The 19,246-nt window shown below is 54.0% G+C and overlaps 2 protein-coding genes across 2 annotated transcripts; one reads left to right on the top strand and one right to left on the bottom strand.

Annotated features, from left to right (window-relative positions):
* The first annotated feature begins 8,780 nt into the window (after nt 1-8,780).
* Nucleotides 8,781-10,108, top strand: PTGDR2 (prostaglandin D2 receptor 2). Its single transcript, XM_063092400.1, has one exon. It carries the CDS (start codon nt 8,894-8,896, stop codon nt 10,106-10,108), a length of 1,215 nt encoding a protein of 404 aa, XP_062948470.1. The 5' UTR covers nt 8,781-8,893.
* Nucleotides 10,109-11,420: 1,312 nt separating this feature from the next.
* Nucleotides 11,421-16,950, bottom strand: CCDC86 (coiled-coil domain containing 86). Its single transcript, XM_063093972.1, has 4 exons — nt 15,930-16,950; nt 14,213-14,342; nt 12,480-12,554; nt 11,421-12,278 (listed from the first exon to the last, which is right to left on the bottom strand). The coding sequence occupies exons 1-4, from the start codon at nt 16,688-16,690 to the stop codon at nt 12,159-12,161; spliced, it is 1,086 nt and encodes a 361-aa protein (XP_062950042.1). The 5' UTR covers nt 16,691-16,950; the 3' UTR covers nt 11,421-12,158.
* Nucleotides 16,951-19,246: the final 2,296 nt, after the last annotated feature.

The raw sequence follows: 19,246 nt of genomic DNA, 5'->3' as shown, positions 1-19,246 counted from the left end.
GTGAGCGAACCGGCCGTCCCTATATGGGATCCGAACCCGTGGCCTTGGTGTTATCAGCACCACACTCTCCCGAGTGAGCCAAGGTCCAGCCCTTTTTCTGGCTATTTTGAAATACATAATAAATTGTTGTTACTATAGTCACTCTACTGTACTATCGAACACTAGAACTTATTCCTCCCATCTGACTGTATTTTCGTACTCATTAACCACCGTTTCTTCAGCACCACTCCCCGCTTCCCTTCCCAGCCTCTGGTGACCACTGCGCCTGGTTTATTTCATTTAACATAATGTCCTCGAGGCTCATCCATGTTGCTGCAAATGACAGGATTTCATTTTTTTGTGGCTGAGTAGTATTCCATTGTGTATATATACCACATTTTCTTTATCTTTTCATCCATTGATGGACATTTAGGTTGATCCCACATCTTGGCTATTGTGAATAGTGCTGCAATGAGCATGGGAGTGCGGGTATCTCTTCGATATGCTGATTTCCTTTCTTTTGAATATGCACACACCAGTGGGATCACATGGTAGTTCTATTTTTAGTTTTTGAGGAACCTCCGTACTGTTTTCCACAATAGCTGTACGAGTTTACACTCCCACCAACAGTGAGTAAGGGTTCTCCTTTCTCTGTATATTCACCAGCATGTTATTTTTTGTTTTTTTGATACTAGTCATGTTAACTGGGTTGAGGTAATATCTCATTGTGGTTTTGATTTGCATTTCCCTGGTGATTAGTGATGTTGAGCATTTTTTCATATACCTGTCATTCATTTGTGTGTCATCTTTTGAGAAATGTCTATTCAGACCATCTGTCCATTTTTAAATTAGATTGGTTTTTTTTTTTGGGTGTTTGAGTTTCTTGTGTATTCTGGGTATTTATCCCTTGTCAGATGGATAGTTGGCAAATATCTTCTCCCATTCTGTAGGTTGTCTCTTTACTGTTGATTGTTTCCTCTGCTGTGCAGAAGCTTTGTAGTTTGATATAATCCCATTTGCTTTTATTTACTTTCCTTGTCTGTGCATTTGAGGACCTAAATTCTTCACCCAGACCAATATCTTATAGAGTTTCCCCAGTGTTTTCTTCTAGTACTTTCATAGTTTCAGGTCTTATATTTAAGTCCTTAATCCATTTTGAGTTGATTTTGGTATATGGTGAGAGACAGGAGTCTAGTTTCATTCTTTTGCATATGGATACCCAGATTTTCCAGCACCATTTATTGCAGAGACTGTCCTTTCCCTAATGTATGTCTTTGGTGCCTTTGTATGACTCCATACTCTTGCAAAGACCCACAGTCACCAGAGCTCATCGACCTGGGAGGGATTCCAGCTTCTCTGCTCGGCCCCTACAGACTTTGGAAAAGTCACTTGCCTGCTCTGGGACTTGCTTTCCTCATCTGTAAAATGGAACTAATAACAGCACCTAACTTGTAGAGTTGCTCTGAGGGTTAGATGAGACCATCCATGTAAAGCGCAGAACAGGGTCTGCAGGTAGCAATCATCTGAGCACCACGGCCATGAAAACTGCACGGCTTTTACTGGTAGGGGGACAGGGTCAGATCATCGGGGTTTGGAGTCTCGGCTTTATTCATTTGACTTCTTTCTGAACCTCAGTTTGTTTATTTCTTTCCTTTTTTAACTTCATTCTTTTTATTTTTAAAAGTTGGATTTCAGTTTCTTAATCTGTAAATGGGACTAAGAATAAAACCAGCCTAACCGGGGTGCTGTGCGATTTAAGTGTCAGTACTGCCCTGACTCTTCTGCCAGTATAACCCAAGGACAGAGGGAGGGCGTCAGAGGAGGATGTGGCCTCTCAAGGCTGGAAAGACAAGGCCAGGGGGACCCAAGCATGCAGGGAAACCAGCAGGGAGCAGCTCACCTCACCCAGTCGCCTGCAGAGAGACCCAAGGGAAGCCCCAGCTGTGATCCCCATGGATTATGCCTGCTGTAGAGATGCTTCCAGAAGCTTGTGGGAGCAATTTTAACAGCAGAAACGTATCCCTGCTTCCCCTACAGGAACAAAGAACCTCAGACGATCCAGTCAGCTGGGAAGAGCTGGGCTCCAGTGCTGGACCACCTGGCTTTGAATTCTAGTTCCTCTGCTTCCTGGCCGAGCAGGCTTGGACCAGTCACTTAACCTCTCTGAGCCTCAGTTTCCTCCTCTGTGAGTGGAGATGATAATAGTACCTACCTCAGAGGGTGGTTGTGAGGACTGAATTAGCTAATCCATGTAAAGTGCCCACCCTGGTGCCGGCACACGGTAAGTTCCCCGTAAATGTTGCTATTACTATTTGTAGTGTGTTGGATAGAGGCCTCAAAAAGATATGTCCACATCCTAACCCCCAGAACCAGTGAACGTGACCTTATTTGGAAAAAAGGGCTTTGCAGGAGTAATTGAGTTAAGGTTCTCAAGAAGAGACCATCCTGGATTATCTGAGTGGACCCTAAATCCAGTGACAAGTGTCCCATGAGAGACACACAGGGAGGAGGAAAGGCCATGTGAAGAGGAGGCAGAGACTGGAGCTGTGCTGTCCAAGTCAAGGAATGCCTGAAGCCACCACACGCTGGGAGAGGCAAAGAAGGATCCTTTTCTAGAGCTTTTGGAAGGAGTGTGGTCCAGGTGACATCTGATTTCAGACTTCTGGCCTCCAGGCTGAGAGAATAAACATCTGTTGTTTAAAGCCACCAAGTTTGTGGTCATTTCTTACGACAGCTCTAGGACACTGACATAGTATTGTTTTTGTGAGGAGTCACTGGCGTGCGTGCGAGCCTGAGCCCGGTCCAGCCTGTCTCTGCCTGCTCTGCCTTCTTGTCTGCCTTCCCCCTGTAGTTATTTGTCCCCAGGCTGTACCCATCGCAGATAAAAATAGAGCCACAGGGAATTGCACCAGGCCACGGGTAACAATGGATCCAGAACAGGTCACTGTAAGACACTGGGGCCTTTGGGTTCTGTAAAATAGGAGGAGTCTCTGTCCTCAAGTTGCTCATCATCGGGGTAGGAAGCAGCTGTGTGAAAAGAGTTACCACAGAGGACAAAGGTGGCTGTAAAGTGAGGGACAGATGTTGGAGGGAGGAACGACAGGTGGGGTCTGTCTGAGAGGATCAGCAAAGGCTCCCTAGAGGAGGCAACTTCTGGCCAGGGTTTTGAAGGATGAATGAAGTTCACCAAGAGACCAGGGACGAACTGGTGTTCCAGAGCGGGGAGCCACAGCGTAGTCCAGGGCACAGAGACAGCCTGGTGTGGACAGGACGGGAGGAGACAGTGATAAATGCTGACTGATGATGGGATTCGACCAGGGAGTGGCAGAAATGAAGGTGGCAGCCTGGGTGGGGCCAGATCACTGAGGGCCTATAACTGAGAGAGGAGTCAGGCCTCCTCCTATGTGTGATGGTGGCATCGGGGAGCGCAACGGGGGCCTCCCACAAGACGCTGTGTGGGGTCCTGTCATGCTGTCACTCTGCTGGGTAAGGGGCTGGAGGATTCCAGGGCAGGCCTCAACCGCTTCCTGCTGGGTCTCACTTCCTGTTCAAATGACTTCTTCAAAGTGGCCAGAAAGGAACATGAAAAACCTGCTTCCAAAGGAAAGGCCAGAGGGAGAAAGCCCATCTGGGCTGGGCCCCATGCCTGGGGGATAAGTTGGCCTGAAATGCCATATGCACCCTCTCGGGGGCTCAGAGACACTGAGGGTCTCAGAAGTGGGACCTGCAAGATGAGTAAGGGAAGGGAAAAGTCATTCCAGGTGGCAGCAACAGCACATGCAAAGGCACAGAGGTGGGGCAGGGGCTGGGTAGCTGTGCACATGGGGAAGGGGGTGCAGGGACTGCTGGTTGGTGCGCTGGATAAGGAGAGGCCTCGAATGCTGAGAGTGGGAATCGGGACAGCTCCCGCAGGCAGCAGAGATGCGGTAGAGATCTGTGTGCTGGGAAGCGACAGGCTCAGATTTGTCTCCTCCATGGCAAGAGGTGGTGCTGATGCAGAGACGGACCTGACTTCCGCTCTTTCTCGTTCTGACATTAAGTTCAAAGTCACGGAAAAGGTTGTGCTTTAGGAACCAGGGCCTGCATCCTGTAGCAGGCTGCATCTTTTTCCTGGTCCAGGCAGACACAGGACATAGGACAGGGCAGAGCTCAGCCTGATGATCTGCCCCTCCCCACTCCCCCACCTGTTTGGAGAAGCCGGGCTGAAGTGGCTTTGTGGACAACCAGCCCTGCCTGCCCTCCAGGTCAGAAGGCCCGAGCCCTGGGCCACATCGTCTCTCGTTGATCTCTCACCCCTGCAGGCAGGTGCTGGCTGCAATTCTGCCTGGTAAGACACAGCCCCACAGCGGTGCTCCCACCAGCATCACTGCAGGCAACGAGGAGAAATAATGACAATAGCACCCGGCACTGTGTGCTCACTCTGTGCCAGGCCTGTGCTGAGTGCTTTGCTTAGCTTCTCCTTTAATCCTCACAGTGGAGATGAAACGGGTTCAGAGGGGAGAGGTGTATGTCCAGGCCCCTCAGCTGAAAGCCCCTGTTCGCTACCAGGACTGACGCTGCAGTTTCCTGCTGCGAGCACCCCAGACCCAGGGACCCCTGAGGCTTCCATTCCAGGGGTTCAGTTCTCAGAGTGGTCCCTGGACCAGCATAATCGGCTTCCTATGGAGAATTTGGTAGAAATGTAAATTCCCACGCTCTAGCCCAGACAGGCTGGATCTGACACTCTGGGCATGGGGCCCAGCAATCTGGGTTTTTACAAGCCTTCCAGGTGATTCTGATGCATGCTCAAGGTGAAAGTCGCTGGTCTATATCATTTTAAGCCCTTGCCAAAGGCTCCGGTCACCCTCTGGACTCTGAGCTCTGGGAGGGCCCATCTGACAGTCTTGGTGTCCTCCTGCCCCCAGCACAGCCTGGCACTTTGGAGGCCTCCGCAAAAGTTCTGATGGGCTTTTCTCCTTCTAGACTTAGGCTGAGCAGGTGTTTCCTGGTCCTCTGCACCCAGCCAGCAAGCCCCCACGCAGGGTCCCCAGTGTTTTTGACTACTCATGAGACTCTTCCTCTCCATGTGCCCACTGTTGGCTCTCGGTTCCTGAAACCCTGGCGGAGGAGGCAGAAGCCAGCATCCTGCCCACTGACTTCCCATCCCTGGTGTCCTCTGGTGTGGAGGCCGTGGGAGAGGTGGCTCTCAGAGTACGTGCAAGGAGGCCAGCTCCTGCTGTGGGAGTGCAGCCGAGGAGCTCCAGGAGACCAAATAGCACTGCTTCCTTCTTCAGAAAGTGCCTCAGGGATCTGCTCATCTGGAGTACTTGTGTTTGTTTTGGTAACTTTAGTAAAGCTTAGTAACTTTGTCCAGTAATAAGTCATCCTCACGAAGGGCTTGGGACATAAGCCACAACAGTGATTACAGAATTGGAAACAAGGGTTGAGAAGGGTCCGAGGAATAAGGATTTTAGCAGGAAAAGAAGAATCTTAGCAGGGCTGCTGTGAGAGGTTGGTGCAGGAAGTTCACTGCACAAGGGTACCCGGTGGAGGGGGCAAGGGAGGGCTTAGAGCTAGAGGGAGGGATGTGCCCTATCCTAAGCCTGATGCCCTAGTGCCATGATGTGTCTATAGAGGAAAAGAGGTGACTCTTTTTTTTTTTAGCCCAAAGAGCAGTCTGGGCACCAAACTCTGAACTTTTGGGTTGGAACTGGGCAGAGTACCTTTTAAAATTCATATTTTATTCCATGAAGTTATTTGCCCAAATCATCTGGCTAGATAGTGTGGCAGTGCTGGATCCAAACACTTGCAGTGTGGCCCCAGAGTTCCTGGGCTTAACCACTGCACTACACTGCCCACATGGTCTTGTCTGTGGGTCAGCAGGTTGGGTGTGGGGGATGGGTGGGAAGAGGATACTTTCCCCCAGGTGGGATCCACCTATTTTCTAAGGGAGGGCTGCAGGCATTTGTCTTGAGAAGTGCAAGCCCTCCCTGCCTTGGAAGAAAGGGGACATTTTCCTGTGGCTAATGATTTGGATAATCAAGGAAGACTCTTAATGGTCTTCCGTCTTGGGCTACGATTAGATATATTGTTCCCATCACATGGTCATAACATTTTATTCATTCTCCACTCATGAGAGTAGTCTCAGTAAGAGAGCATTAAGCGCCAGGCTCTGCATTAAGCTTCGGGTACCTCTGAAGAGCCGGAGGGGCAGGGGTTCATCTCTGAGAATTATGGTGTCAGGAGAGGGCAGCCCAGGGACAGTGGACAGATGGATAAGATATCCTCTTCCTTGTGCACTTCTACACACCGGTCACTCTCAGAAGCAAACCCCTGGGCACGCTTGGGCTCATGCTTTCTTGCACACTTCGATTTCCCCATGTGTATATGTACTATCCTCTGGGCTTCTGCAGAGTCTCTTTCATGAAGGGAGGCAGGGAGCAGGGGCTGCTAGCCTTGATGGAGACTGATGATATTTGAACATCGGTGTGACAACTCACTCTCTGGCTGTCCCCGCCTCCCCCCACCACACCCTTAAACACACAAGCACACGCTCCGAGGCTGCTGGCTATTTCCTCCCTCTGTCTCACTCCCCTGCCTCGCTGCCTGCCACCTCTAGTCTAGCCGTGCTGGGAGCTGACTGCCACAAGGGCTGGAATCCTGTCCCTCTGTGCCCAGGTAAGAAGGTGGTGGCCCAGGGACTGGGAAGCTTTCGTGCCCTCTCTGGGCCCGTGAGAGAAGGCACAGTTCTACCAGGAGAGAGGGCTGTTACCAGGTAGGATGGCAGAGGGTTGAGTTTGCCAAAGATTGGAGGGGACTTGATGCTAAGAGGAGGGAAGGACTAAATTTTCTTAGGCATCCACTAGATGTCAGGCACAGTGGTAAACCATTTCATGATCTCTTTCAATATCCACAAACGATCTGAGTAGGAAGATTCCACCAGCAGATTTAGGGTGACCAGCCCAAGTTCACCCAGTTAGGGAGCTGAGGAGCTGGGATGTGAGTCCAGGTCTCAGACTCCCAAAGCTTTCACTCTCTGCCCCCAGCCCCCTATCAAAGCAGGACCCTAGCCGCTGGGCTCCCTGAGAGTCCCAGGAGGTTGGGAGCTGTCTCTATGCAGCCAGGGGGACCAACCTAGATGGTTTCCAAAGGTGCAGCAGGACTGTGCTCTCTGAGCATCCCATGGGACTTGGGGACAAACAGCAGCTGGACTAAAGAGAATATTTCAGGGCAGAGAGGGGATGGCACTTGTCTGTCTGCTGGGAGTGGCACCCCAGTCCCACTACTGCAGCTGAGAAATGTTGTGTAAGTTGCTGTGCTTCTCTGAACCTCAGTTTCTTCTTCTGAAAAATGGGGTTTCATAGGGTTCCGTTGAGTGTAACTGCTCTGCAAACTCTAAAGCTTGGGAAGTATGACTGTTCTCAGGAGCACAGGCCGAGCTGCTCCCCTCCCACCTACCTGCAGATCCCCAACTCCAAAGGCTCATCTACCACAGAAATTCTAGTTTGATCTCTCAGGTCCCCACCCTACAAAGGACCGTGGTCCCAGGGAAGGAGTGGATTTTCTCATCCTGGCCAACAGTGTCTCCCCTAGAAAGACAAGTACTGAAGGCCACTGCCTCCCCTGCCCCCCTTTCTTCCCTTCTCCATCATCTCTTGCTTAGAGCAGGGGTAGAGGAAAGAGTGCAGGTTAAGTGCTAAACTGTTGCTCTTGTGTTGTTTGCGTAGCTCTGGGTGTTCTTTCAACACTTGAGTCTCAGCTTCCTCATCTGTAAAACGGGATGGAGAGAAATACTAACACAAACTCTCTTCCAGAGCCATGAGAAAAAGAGCTCCTGTGTAAAGGACTGACCACAGGACCTGTGTGTTGTGGGTGCCCAGGACAACCTGCATTCCCATCTCCTGCTATCTGTCCCCACCTCCTGCTGGGAGCCTCCCACCCCCATTTCCTCAGCCCTCACTGATCTCACCAGCTTCATCAGAGGGTCCCTCGGGTTTTCGATGAGGCTGTCAGCATGCACGTCCGGGGCATCTGTGTCTGTCAGGGCCTGGCTCTCCAATGCTCACCTGAGTAGGTTCTCAACAAGTAGCTGCCGGACGAGTGCATGAGTGAGCGAGCAATTGGGTGAACAGGGTGAGTGCCCTGGCCAGGCAGAGTTGGCTCTCTCCTGGGCAGGAAGGAGATCTTTTGGTCCCACTGGGTCCCCTCCAGAGGCCCCGTCTGGTAGTTCTTCCCACCCAGCTCTTGCCCTGCTCTTATCTTACTTCCTTTTCAACTATTAGAGGAGGGGCCACTGTTTTGGGTCAACATACCCAACCAGCCACCACTGTGGAGAGAAGGGCCACCTGGAGATCTGCAGAGAGGCAAGGTCTGGGGGTGCTATGTGTGGGAAGGGACGGGGCGTAGACTCCACTCATTCACACCCCCACCTCCCAGGTCAGCTGAACCCTCCGGTCCTATCTGTGGGGTCATGTTTAAGCCCCAGTGCTCTGGGGATTAGGAAAAGGAGTCCTGCATGGCCTGACCTTGTTCTTATTTCTCCACAGGATCTTAGATCATTTGCTTGATAATAATTACAATGACATTGACACAGTACTTGCTGTGTGACAGGCTCTGTTCTAAATGCTTTTTGCAAGAACCTTATGAGCTAGGTACTGTTAGGAATGACACCCATGTTACAGAGGAGGAAACAGGCTCAGGAAGGTTAAATGACGTACCCAATGTTGCATGTGAGCAGGCGGTGGAGCTGGGATGTTGTCCCCCCGCTTCACTCCTCTGCTCAACCTCACTGATCCCCAGCGGCCTCTGCTATCACATGGGTCGGTCACCTGCGCATCTCCCGGCGAGGTGCCCACTCCGGGCCTCTCTCGTGGTTCCCGGTCGCCTCTGCACTGCCAACCTCAGCGCCTCCTTTCCCCCACCCCAGAGCCCCACGATGCTGGCCAACGCCACGCTGAAGCCGCTCTGCCCCATCCTGGAGCAGATGAGTCGCCTCCAGAGCCACAGCAACTCCAGCATCCGCTACATGGACCACGTGTCGGTGCTGCTGCACGGGCTGGCCTCGCTGCTGGGCCTGGTGGAGAACGGAATCATCCTCTTCGTGGTGGGTTGCCGCATGCGCCAGACGGTGGTCACCACCTGGGTGCTGCACCTGGCGCTGTCCGACCTGCTGGCCACCGCCTCCCTGCCCTTCTTCACCTACTTCCTGGCTGTGGGCCACTCGTGGGAGCTGGGCACCACCTTCTGCAAGCTGCACTCGTCCGTCTTTTTCCTCAACATGTTCGCCAGCGGCTTCCTGCTCAGCGCCATCAGCCTGGACCGCTGCCTGCAGGTGCTGCGGCCGGTGTGGGCGCAGAATCACCGCACAGTGGCCGCGGCCCACAGAGTGTGCCTGCTGCTGTGGGCCCTGGCGGTGCTCAACACCGTGCCCTATTTCGTGTTCCGGGACACCATCCCGCGGCTGGACGGGCGCATCATGTGCTACTACAACGTGCTGCTCCTGAGCCCGGGGCCGGACCACGACGCCACGTGCCACTCGCGCCAGGCGGCCCTGGCCGTCAGCAAGTTCCTGCTGGCCTTCGCGGTGCCGCTGGCGATCATTGCCTCGAGCCACGCGGCCGTGAGCCTGCAGCTGCGCCACCGCGGCCGTCGGCGGCCCGGCCGCTTCGTGCGCCTGGTGGCGGCCGTCGTGGCGGCCTTCGCGCTCTGCTGGGGGCCCTACCACGTCTTCAGCCTGCTGGAGGCGCGCGCGCACGACGACGCGGCGCTGCGGCCGCTCGTGTGGCGCGGGCTGCCGTTCGTCAGCAGCCTGGCCTTCTTCAACAGCGTGGTCAACCCGCTGCTCTACGTGCTCACCTGCCCCGACGTGCTGCGCAAGCTGCGGCGCTCGCTGCGCACCGTGCTCGAGAGCGTGCTGCTGGACGACAGCGAGCTGGGGGGCCCGGGCGGCCGCCGCCGCCGCCGCGCCTCCTCCACGGCCACCGCCGCCTCCTCCTCCTCGCTCGCCGGTCGCCGCCCGCCCCCGCTCCGCCCCGCGCGCCTTCTCGGCTGGCTGCGGGGCGGCCGGGCGGTGTCCCCGCAGAGGGGCCGGGCCCGATCCCAGGACGAAAGGGGCCCGCTGAAGCCGGCGCTGAGCACCGCCTCGGATTAGACGGCGCGGGCCCGGGGGGCGGGGCAGAAACAAAGTGAATTAAAGCAGCGCTTCCCGGACTTTGATGTGCCTAGGGGTCTCGTTAGGGTGCAGTCTGATCCGGGGCGGGGTGGGGTGTGCGTGCCTGTGTGTGGATTCTGCATTTGCAGCAAGCTCTGGGGTTCGCAGACCACACTTGGGGGGAACACAGGGTTGCAATCAGACTAGACTTCTCAAATTAGGGAGTGGAGTCCCAAGGGCACACCGGGCCATCTCCGTGGAGCTCAATCTTACCAGATGATGGGGGGAGGGGGAGTTTTACATTAAACAATGATGTATTTTTGGAGAGGAAGTTAAGGGGCACTGTTCCAGGCTCACCTCTTCAGTTTAGCCAACGTTTATTGAGCCAGACGCTTTATTCCACAATCTTAAGGGGCAGCTTCTATTAGCCTGTCTTTACGGATGAGCAAACTCAGGCTCAGGGAGGTCAAGTACCTTGCCCAATGTGTCAGGGCTGGTGACCACAGGGTCTGATCTCTAACCTTAAGCGGCACACGCTCCACTGTCATCTGGGAAGTGAAGGAACATCCTCTGACCTACCCAAGGTACTTAGCACCTTGGTCTCGGAGCCCCCACCTCTATCCTTGGGACTCAGCATTGCCCAAAGTTTTTATAAGAAGGAAAAAGCAGGGGGTGCTGTGGTCAAGTGTTTGGGAAACCTGGGTTAATCCGTCTAATAGGCATCATTACTGAAGGTCTCAATCCGTAGTAAATTTGAATACTTGCAGCCCCTGAGACCACAGCACATGACACTTCCTACTTATTCCAAGCCCTGTGCAAGTCTGCTGTGTGGGATGCCCTCTGGAGCACAGGTAATCCCGAGATCTTTGCAGCACCTACCTCCCCACCACACCAGTGGGTACTGGGCAGCTATCACTTCCAATTTGTAGACAAGAAGGCTAACTTGTATCTCTGTCACTGCACTTCCATTGTACGAAGTCTATTTCCTCAACCCACCATGGACTTAGGGCAGAGACTGCTCTATTTTAAGCTCTGCATCCCAGAGATGGACAGAATTGGAGTCAGTAAACCTTTGTTTGGCAGATGAAACTCTGTGGAGATCTTGGTCCAGTGCTCCTTGTGCCACTGAAGGCTGGGCTGGCTAGCTCACTGTTCATTCCCAGTGCCAGGAGGGCCCAGCCCTCAGCAGGTGCTCAGTAAACTTGGCAGTGAGATGTGCAGCTGACTGAAGAGATCCCAGTCCCAACACATCGCCCCACACTCTCTCCCTTCCCTACTTTGCTTCATTCATAGCACACTTCCTCATCTGATATATGATGTAGTTTACTTGTTTATTGTTTTTTCCATCACAATGAAAGGTCCTTGAGGGCAGGGACTTTTGTCTGTTGTCTGTATTCCCTGGTGCCTAGAACTGTGCCTGTACACAATAGGCATTCAATAAATGTTTTTGCTATAGACTGGATGGGCGTGAGTTAGTCAGATCTCTGGGGCTTCTGCTGAGCCCAGTATGGGAAAGGGGGTGCTAGAGAGAAACCCTGCTCCCTGCAACTTCCCCATTTTAATCTTTCAGTGTTGAAAAGCAGGAAGGAGCCGGATTCAGTTTGCTGGGTGATGGGGTCAGCGGGGTGCGGAGGTACCCATGGCAGCCTTTGGGATTCCTGACTGCCAGCCTCCAGGCCTGGGTTGGACCCAGGACCCTGAGACAGGACACACACATTTGGGGAAGTCACCCTCCAGTTATCAGCTCACTGAGGAACCAGAGAACTTACTGTTCATGATCTGAAGGCACTTGGAGGAAGGGAAAGGAGAGAGGGAGAGCTGAATCTCCTCCCTCCCTGTGTCTGCCAGGTCCCAGCCCCCTAGGTGTTTGTCCCACAGAGATCTGTCTGAGAGCCTTCAAAGGCCCAGGGGCTACATCTGGGGTGGGGTCCCTGTTTTGGAGCCATAGAGTGGGAGTGCTGGCTCCAGCAGAGGCACCTGACTTGTGGCCGAGAAGTGCCGTGTTCTGAGATGGCTGTTGGCCATGGAAGGCCTCCAGGCTGTCCTGAGCTCAGATTTTAGCTGCTGGCCGCTGGGGTGGCTGCTTCTGCAGCAGTGCCAGGGTGTCCCGCTTCTCAATGGAGCGCAACTGCTTCTTCTTTGCCCGCTTGAGCTTGGCAGGGTTTCGGATCTGGGGGTTGTATGAGGGGAGTGCATTAGTGAGGCTGAAACCTGTCCCTCCCTGGGGAAAGGAAGGCCACCTGCAGGGGCCTGGGATCGCAGTGTGAGAATGGTGCATGAGGCAGGGGGGCCGAGGCATCTAGAATGCAATGTCCAGGCTGGCCTTGCTTTGCAACCCCTAAGTAGGGCAGGGGGAAGCTGAGACACTCACCACTTGGACAATCTCTGCCTTCCGCTCATTCTCCAAGCGGCGTTTGAGGTTCTCCGCCCGGCGCTGTTTCTTCTCCTGGGACACACAAGGGATGGGAATTTGAATCTGGGAGCTGAGGCATTCCTAGTCTCTCAGGCCCCAGAAGAGAGAGCTGGCAGAGGTCCCAGGAAGGAGGGAGCCCTCCTCTCTGGGCTCCAGGTCATTACTGATGGTGTGTGGGTTAAGGGCCTGGGAAGCTCTGGGGAGGGCCAGTGAGGAGCAATCCTTGAGTCCATGGGCCCAGTGCCAAGGCCCACTGTGGTGGGAAGTTTCTGACTCCACATTAGAAGGTAGGTACCTGGACAGGCAGCTGAGGACAGGGGCTTAGACAGGAGGGTGGGCACCTGGCGCTAGGACAGGTGTGGGGCTGGGAAGGGGCTGAGCTGCAAAGAAGAGGCTCTGAGGTATCTGGCCTGGGTTTCAATTTTGACTCTGCTACTTCCTAAACAGGCAACCTTGGCTTGTTCTCTGTGCCTCAACTTCCCCATCTTTAAAGTGAAGATGAGCAAGTGTTTTGAGAAATAAATGAGTGCATACACGTGCAGGGCTTGGAACTGTACCCAACTCACTGGGGACACTTAGAATCTAGATGGGGTCTGGCTTGGGAATGGGAAGCCTGATGCTTTCTGGCTATGCTGACAGGAATGTTGGCTTCACGGCTGCCACATGGTTGGGGCCTCGCTTGGCTCTGGCAACTCAAGGTAGCAGGGGTGGCCTGGGCCCTGAGGGGAAAGGAGAATGAGACTTGGGCTTCTGTGATCAGGGGAAGGTCTGGGCTGGGGGCTGGGCAGGAGCACATCTTCGGTGGACTGGGTTGCCCAAGAGGGAGCCAGGGCCACACAGGAAGTTAGGTAAGGGCTCAGCATACAGTGGCAGCCATGCTGTTCCTAGGGCTTCAGCCATAGGCTGAGCTGGGGTGGGTGACTCAAAGCAGGGGATGGATGACCATGTGACTGGCCCACCCCCGTTTCTCAGTGGCCAGTCTGGGACCGCAGGCCTTGGATGAGTCGTTTATCTCAGGTTCAGTCGCCACCCCTGGGGTCACCAGTTCGGTAACATTCCACTGATCAGTCTGATCCTGGGGGACAGAGTGATGGACTACAGCCACCACCTGGCTTTCTGCATGCTGCCTGCTGGCTCCCGCTTCCCTCCCGTTGAAGAGAGTCCCTAGATGATGTGGGTGAAGCTGTGACCCTTATAAGGGCTTCTTGGAGACTGAAGATGTTGGGTATGAACCTTTAGTGGGGCATTTCTGGCTCTGGGATGGGTGACAGGGGAAAGAAGTGGAGCATCCATGTTGCCGGTCAGTGGCAGAACTTCTTGGAAAATGACAGCAACAATACTGGGGTGAGCGCTTTTCAATCTGTAAGCCTTTCCCACCTGAGCAGGCCCCAGGGCAGGGACCCTGATCTCATCTCCTGGATGCTCCTACCACCAGAGAATACTTCTACCACCAGAGAGGGCTACCAGGGCTTCTTCCTGGGCCCCCTCCCCATCCTTGAGTCTCCTATAGCCAGGGCTAAAGTGGATGGTCCTGTGGGCTTCCCTACCCTGCAGTCCCAGATGGCACTTCTGCTGCTGGCCAGGCTGCCTTCCTCCCCGGGACCCTCTGGCTCAAAATCTCTCTTGATCAGGTCAGCCCCCCACCAGCTTAGCCCCCCTGAGCGCCAGCCTATGCCTGGCTGGCCCCTCACCTGCCGGCGCCTCTCCTTCTCCTCCTCCAGGTGCCGGGCAAAGTCCTTAGCCAGCTTTCTCTCCTGCCGTTCCTTCATTTTCCGCTGCCAGGATGTGCGCAGGGGCTTGTCCTGAACCATCTGAGAGAACCTGGACCGGGGAGAGCGGGCTCTGTGAGATGCTAGCCTTGCCCTTTCTCCTCTCAGCTCCAGGCCCTGGACCTTCTCTGGAACGCTGTCTGCCTGGCAGTCAGCCCTCCAGGTTTGCAGAAACTTGGGGCAGGACAGGACCCTGATTGTGCTGACTGCCGTTTCTCAAGCCCTGGTTATGCGCCTCTGAGGTGGGGACTCCTGTTTGCTCCATTTTTCAGAGGAGCAAACCAAGGCACAGAGAAGTTAAATAACTGCCCAAGGTCACCTTGTCCTTGAGCAGCAGTCAGGACTTGAACCCCTGTCTGTGACTGCAGAATCCAGGCCACACAGCCTCTGCTGTAAAGTTCTGCCGCTTCTGCCAAGCACAGTCAGCCTAGGTGTGAATGCCTTTGGAGATGGGGCGTTCACTCCCTATGGAGGTGGCCCGTTCCATTTCAGAACAGTGTGAATGGCTGGAGTGCTCTGTAATGGTTCAGAATCCCTCCCCATCAGCTGGGGAGATGTGAAGGTGGCATGGACATTAAGGGACATCTGAGAAGTCTGGATTAATTTAAAAGTGATAATGACTTTAGAGTCATAGGAGAAACAGGATGATCTCTGTAAGAACTCACACTGCAAGGATTTATGGGTGGGATCTACGATATGCTCTAAAACATTCCGGGGAAAAAAAAAAAAGAGAAAAAATGTCGAGGATCAAAGATGAAGCTAGACTAGTAAAATGCAGAGAACTGTCAAGGCTGGTGATGCGGACACGGGGATTCAGGACACCCTGGTCTCTCCTTTTTGGTATGCTTGAAAATTTCCATAATAAAAAGGAAAAACAAAATGAAAACAAGCATCCTGGTGGCCTCCACATACTGAACTTAGGTCTTTCGCCTTAACTATTCAAAGCCTAATTGGGTGTCCCACAGGCCTGCCCCTCAAGTCTCAGCAGATCCTCACAGTGACCTTTCTGCTCCCCCCACCAACTTCTTGACTTCTGAAGGTCAAGAAAGGTGGTAGGAGTCTGAAGACACAAAGAGCTACAGGACACGATGTTGCATCTTTCTAGAGCAGTGCTGTCAAACAAAACTTTCTGTAATGGTGGAAATGCTCTATAACGACCCTATAAGTGTCCAGTAAGGTAGCCACTAGTCACAGGTGGCTGCTGAGCATTTGAAATGTGGTTGGTGTTGATGGAGAAAATCAGTTTTAAATTTTACTTAATTTAAACTTAAATAGCCACATGTGGCTAAGGTACTGAAGCAGTGCAATTCCAGCCTCTCTAAGTCTCAGCACTCTCCCAGATGGAAATGAGAATCGTTTCCACCCCAAAGAGTGGTGGGAGGATTAATAGACACACACAAATAGGTTCTCAATAAATGTTACTCCTCAAAGAAGGGAGACAGAGCGCCCAAGAAGCACTGTGGAGAAGGTGGCACTTGGCATGAGCATGAAGTTAGCGCTGCAGCCAGGCCTTCCCTACCTCGAACACCTTTCCAGCCGTGGCTGCCTCCCTCTCTGCAGCAGGTGCTTTCTCCACCTGTCTCTGGGCTCTCCCCACCCACCGCAGCTGCTTCCTCAAAGATCCCAAACAGCAATTCACCTTTTTTTGGAGCGGTCCTTCCACACCCGTCCCGACTTGGGCCTCCCCTTCGGGATTACAGGAACCTCCTCTTCCTCCTCCTTCAACTTCTTGGACGCTGGGGCCTGGGCTGAAGAACCTTTACTCTTCTTTGTCCCAAGGCCGGCTGTCACCATCTCCCTGCCCCTAGGTGGCTTGCTCGGCTCCTGCTGTCCCCGGGGGGAGCCGGGTACATGGGGTGTCAGCTCCTGCAGTGGCCGCGAAGGCTCCGGACCCGGCGCTTGCTGACCGGGATAAGGCTCTGGTGATCCTGGACCCGGCTGCAGCTGATGTTGTGGGGACCCCGGTGTCAGCTCCTTACTCTGGGCCAACTCCGAGTCCAGTTCTCCCTGGCCCTGGGAGAACTGCGGTGGCTCCCCACCTGGCTCTGGCTGACGTCGGGGGGATTCAGGACTCGTCTCCGGCAGTTTTCGAGGCGACTCCAGGCTTGGATCTCGATGACGCTGGGGGGACCCTCGGTCCGGCTCTAGCTGCCTTCGAGGGGACCCCGAGCCTGCTTCCTGCCGCAGACTGGGTGACCCCGGGCTTGTCTCCGTTTGATGTCGGGGGGACCCCGGACCAGGTTGCCGCACATTCTGAAGAGACACCGGCTCCCTCGTTTCTTCTGGGTTCGACTCGAACTCCACAGGGGTCCGTCTCGCCCGCGAAACCGAGGTGGGGAGCTCGGGGGATTCAGGCTTTAGGCCTTCCAGCCGCCGGCTGCGCCTTAGCGGGGTATCCATTGCTCGGCCTGAAAGTTTTCAAGTCCGAGCCCACGTGCAGTCGCCACCTCTTGGACAACCGGCGCCTTCCTATGACGTCAGGAGCCGCCACGCCTGCGCCGGGCAGGAAGGGCTGTTGCCGGGGAGGCCATGTTGGTGAGGGGCAGAGAGGAGGGGGTTGTCGGTCCGGCGGGGGCTGGGCTGGTTAGGCGCATGCGTAGTGAGTGTCGGCGCTGTGATTTGTGATCAATGATCCAGTCCCTTTTCTGATTCGCGTTTGTCTTCCGTGCAAACAGTTTCCCGGGGGAAAAGAGAGCGTACAGGCAGAGAAGGGAAGGGGGTGGGGGAAAACTCATTTCTAGGAGAGAAGAGGATGGGAAAAGGTCCGGGGAGCCCCCAGCAAGGTTAGAGGGAAACTTTGGCGCTCAGTCAGTCCGTGTGACCGGACAGAGATCCTGCCCTCTTTGCACCTCGGTCTTTTCACTTGTGAAGTGGTGATTTTGCACCAGCTTAGTGCATGTAACATGACCCTGTCGCAGCGCTCCTAACTGCCCGAGTGAATGCTACCTGGGGAGTCCTGGAGCTGGGACATCTCTTAAGTCTGGCTGGAGTCCTGTGTGAAGTGTTCGCGCCCGTGTCTTCTCTTATCCCAAACTGTGCTGAGGCATACAACCTGTGGCTCTCCCTTTCCAACATTCTCAACATTAATGAGTGAAGTTGAGGTACCAGTACGAGACACCACCTTTGTGCTGAGGCATACCTGGGCCCTTGGCCACGCTGCATACCCTTCCATGTCCCCTTTCTCCTGTCCCAGTTCTAGAAACAGGTTGGATCGTGTCCTATCTTCCTTTCAGCCAAGACAGTGGTTTTTGCTCCTGAGCTTGAACCCGCCCACCTCCCTTCCCTTCCTATTCCCCACTAAATGTATTTGGTTCACTAAGCACTTTGGGGTCTCGCCAATGTGCTGGACCTCCCAGTACCCAGGAAAGACTTTTTCAGAGCCCGTTTGTGTGAGACCCTGGAGATGGGGTTTTGATTTACTCAATAGCATGCTTCTTTCTTAGGAAGAACATCTTGGAAGTGGTCCAACTACATCCCAGCCCTTCTCCAGCGTTATTCTTGGAACTGCCTGGGGATGGCCCTCAGGGATCTTAAGGTCCCTTGAATCCCAGTGAAAAAACCATTGCCCTCCCAGTGGCTTCTTTTAGAAACTGTTGTTTCTCTAGCTGGAGAGTTGTGAGAGGGCCTGGGAAGTTGTCCAAGGTTACTCATGGGTTAGGAAGGACAGGGCAGACAGCCAGGGAGTCTCAGCGCTGAGCACAGCCCCTACCTGCTGAGTCACTCTGCCGACACTGGAGCAGGAGTGTCAGGTGGGGGGCCAGGGTGTCTTGACCGTTGATCAAGGAGGAGGCAAGGAAGAAGACCACCCAGACAAAGGTTCCTAGAGGGTGGAAAAGTAGATTGAGAATTCTTTAACGACGCTTACCCCTCACCCAGTGCCACACAGCATTCAAAATACATCCTGATGAATTCTGCCTGAGTCCTCCCTCAGGGAAGGCGCTAGCACAGCTTATCCCTGTCCCTCCAGGTCATCAGAAACAGTTACATCCTTGTACTGTAACTGTACATCACTTCCTGCCTCTCTGGTCTCCATCAGAGGCTTCATCTTTGGGCTCAGTGCCCTCATGTTCCTGAGCCAAGGAGAGCCCTGCAGGGAGGCTTTGGCTGCCTCAGTGCCCCTTCCTTGCAGTGCTGCCTCCACTGCAGAAGCAGCCTGGACACCTCCTTGCTCAGCTCTTCCAGCCCGCAACTCTCAGAGGAGTGGGCTCCATTCAGTTCCTTAAATTCCCTGCCCCTGCCTGGAGACCTGAATGGTCCGACATGCAGAACCGCGCCTGGCGTGCATTACCAGGGTGACTGAAGATGTACGTGCCCCCCCCACCCGCTATCACTCTGCTCCAGGACCTCTCAGCTCACCCTGCTTCCTGAGATCTTGTCCCCAGCAGGAGGGATCATGCTCAAGTGCTGACTGAAACATATTCCAGCCCTGCTTAAAATACTTCAGAGGGTAATGTCCGGCCCCTGCCAGGGTGGTATGAGAGAGGGAGATGTGTTTTAGATGCGAGGCCTTTGAATGTCACTCAGATGTGTGGAGGAGCTTAATCAACCTCAGCATCAGATGAGCTCTGGCTCAGAACCCCCACTCCCACCTGAGCTCAGCTTGTCATTGTCATTATACACGGGGTGCAGGGGCCCAGGGAAGACTCCTGCAGTTTCCAGAGGAGCCTGGTGTGGCAGTCGCTTTTGGGTCTCTGTTCTCTTATACTCCTTTGCTTTCTACTGCAAACGTCCCAGCTTCCTTGCCTTCAGGTGGGAGGATGCGGAGGGGATTCTCTACATTGCCCCAGAGATCTCCAGCAGGACTGAGCCCTAGTTGCTCACAAAGGTCACCTGGTCATTCATGCACCCTCTTCTGGCTTCCTGTCCCTCTTTCCCATTCCCTTATCGGTGTTTGCTGGGGTCATTTTCTGAACAGACTATTTGCACTTAAACCCTTGTCTCGAAGTTGGCTTCTGG

Source organism: Cynocephalus volans, chromosome 4 (genome assembly GCF_027409185.1).
Source record: "Cynocephalus volans isolate mCynVol1 chromosome 4, mCynVol1.pri, whole genome shotgun sequence".
Taxonomy (NCBI): domain Eukaryota; kingdom Metazoa; phylum Chordata; class Mammalia; order Dermoptera; family Cynocephalidae; genus Cynocephalus; species Cynocephalus volans.
Note: the sequence above shows the minus strand (reverse complement) of the source record. Positions and strands in the feature narration are given on the sequence as shown.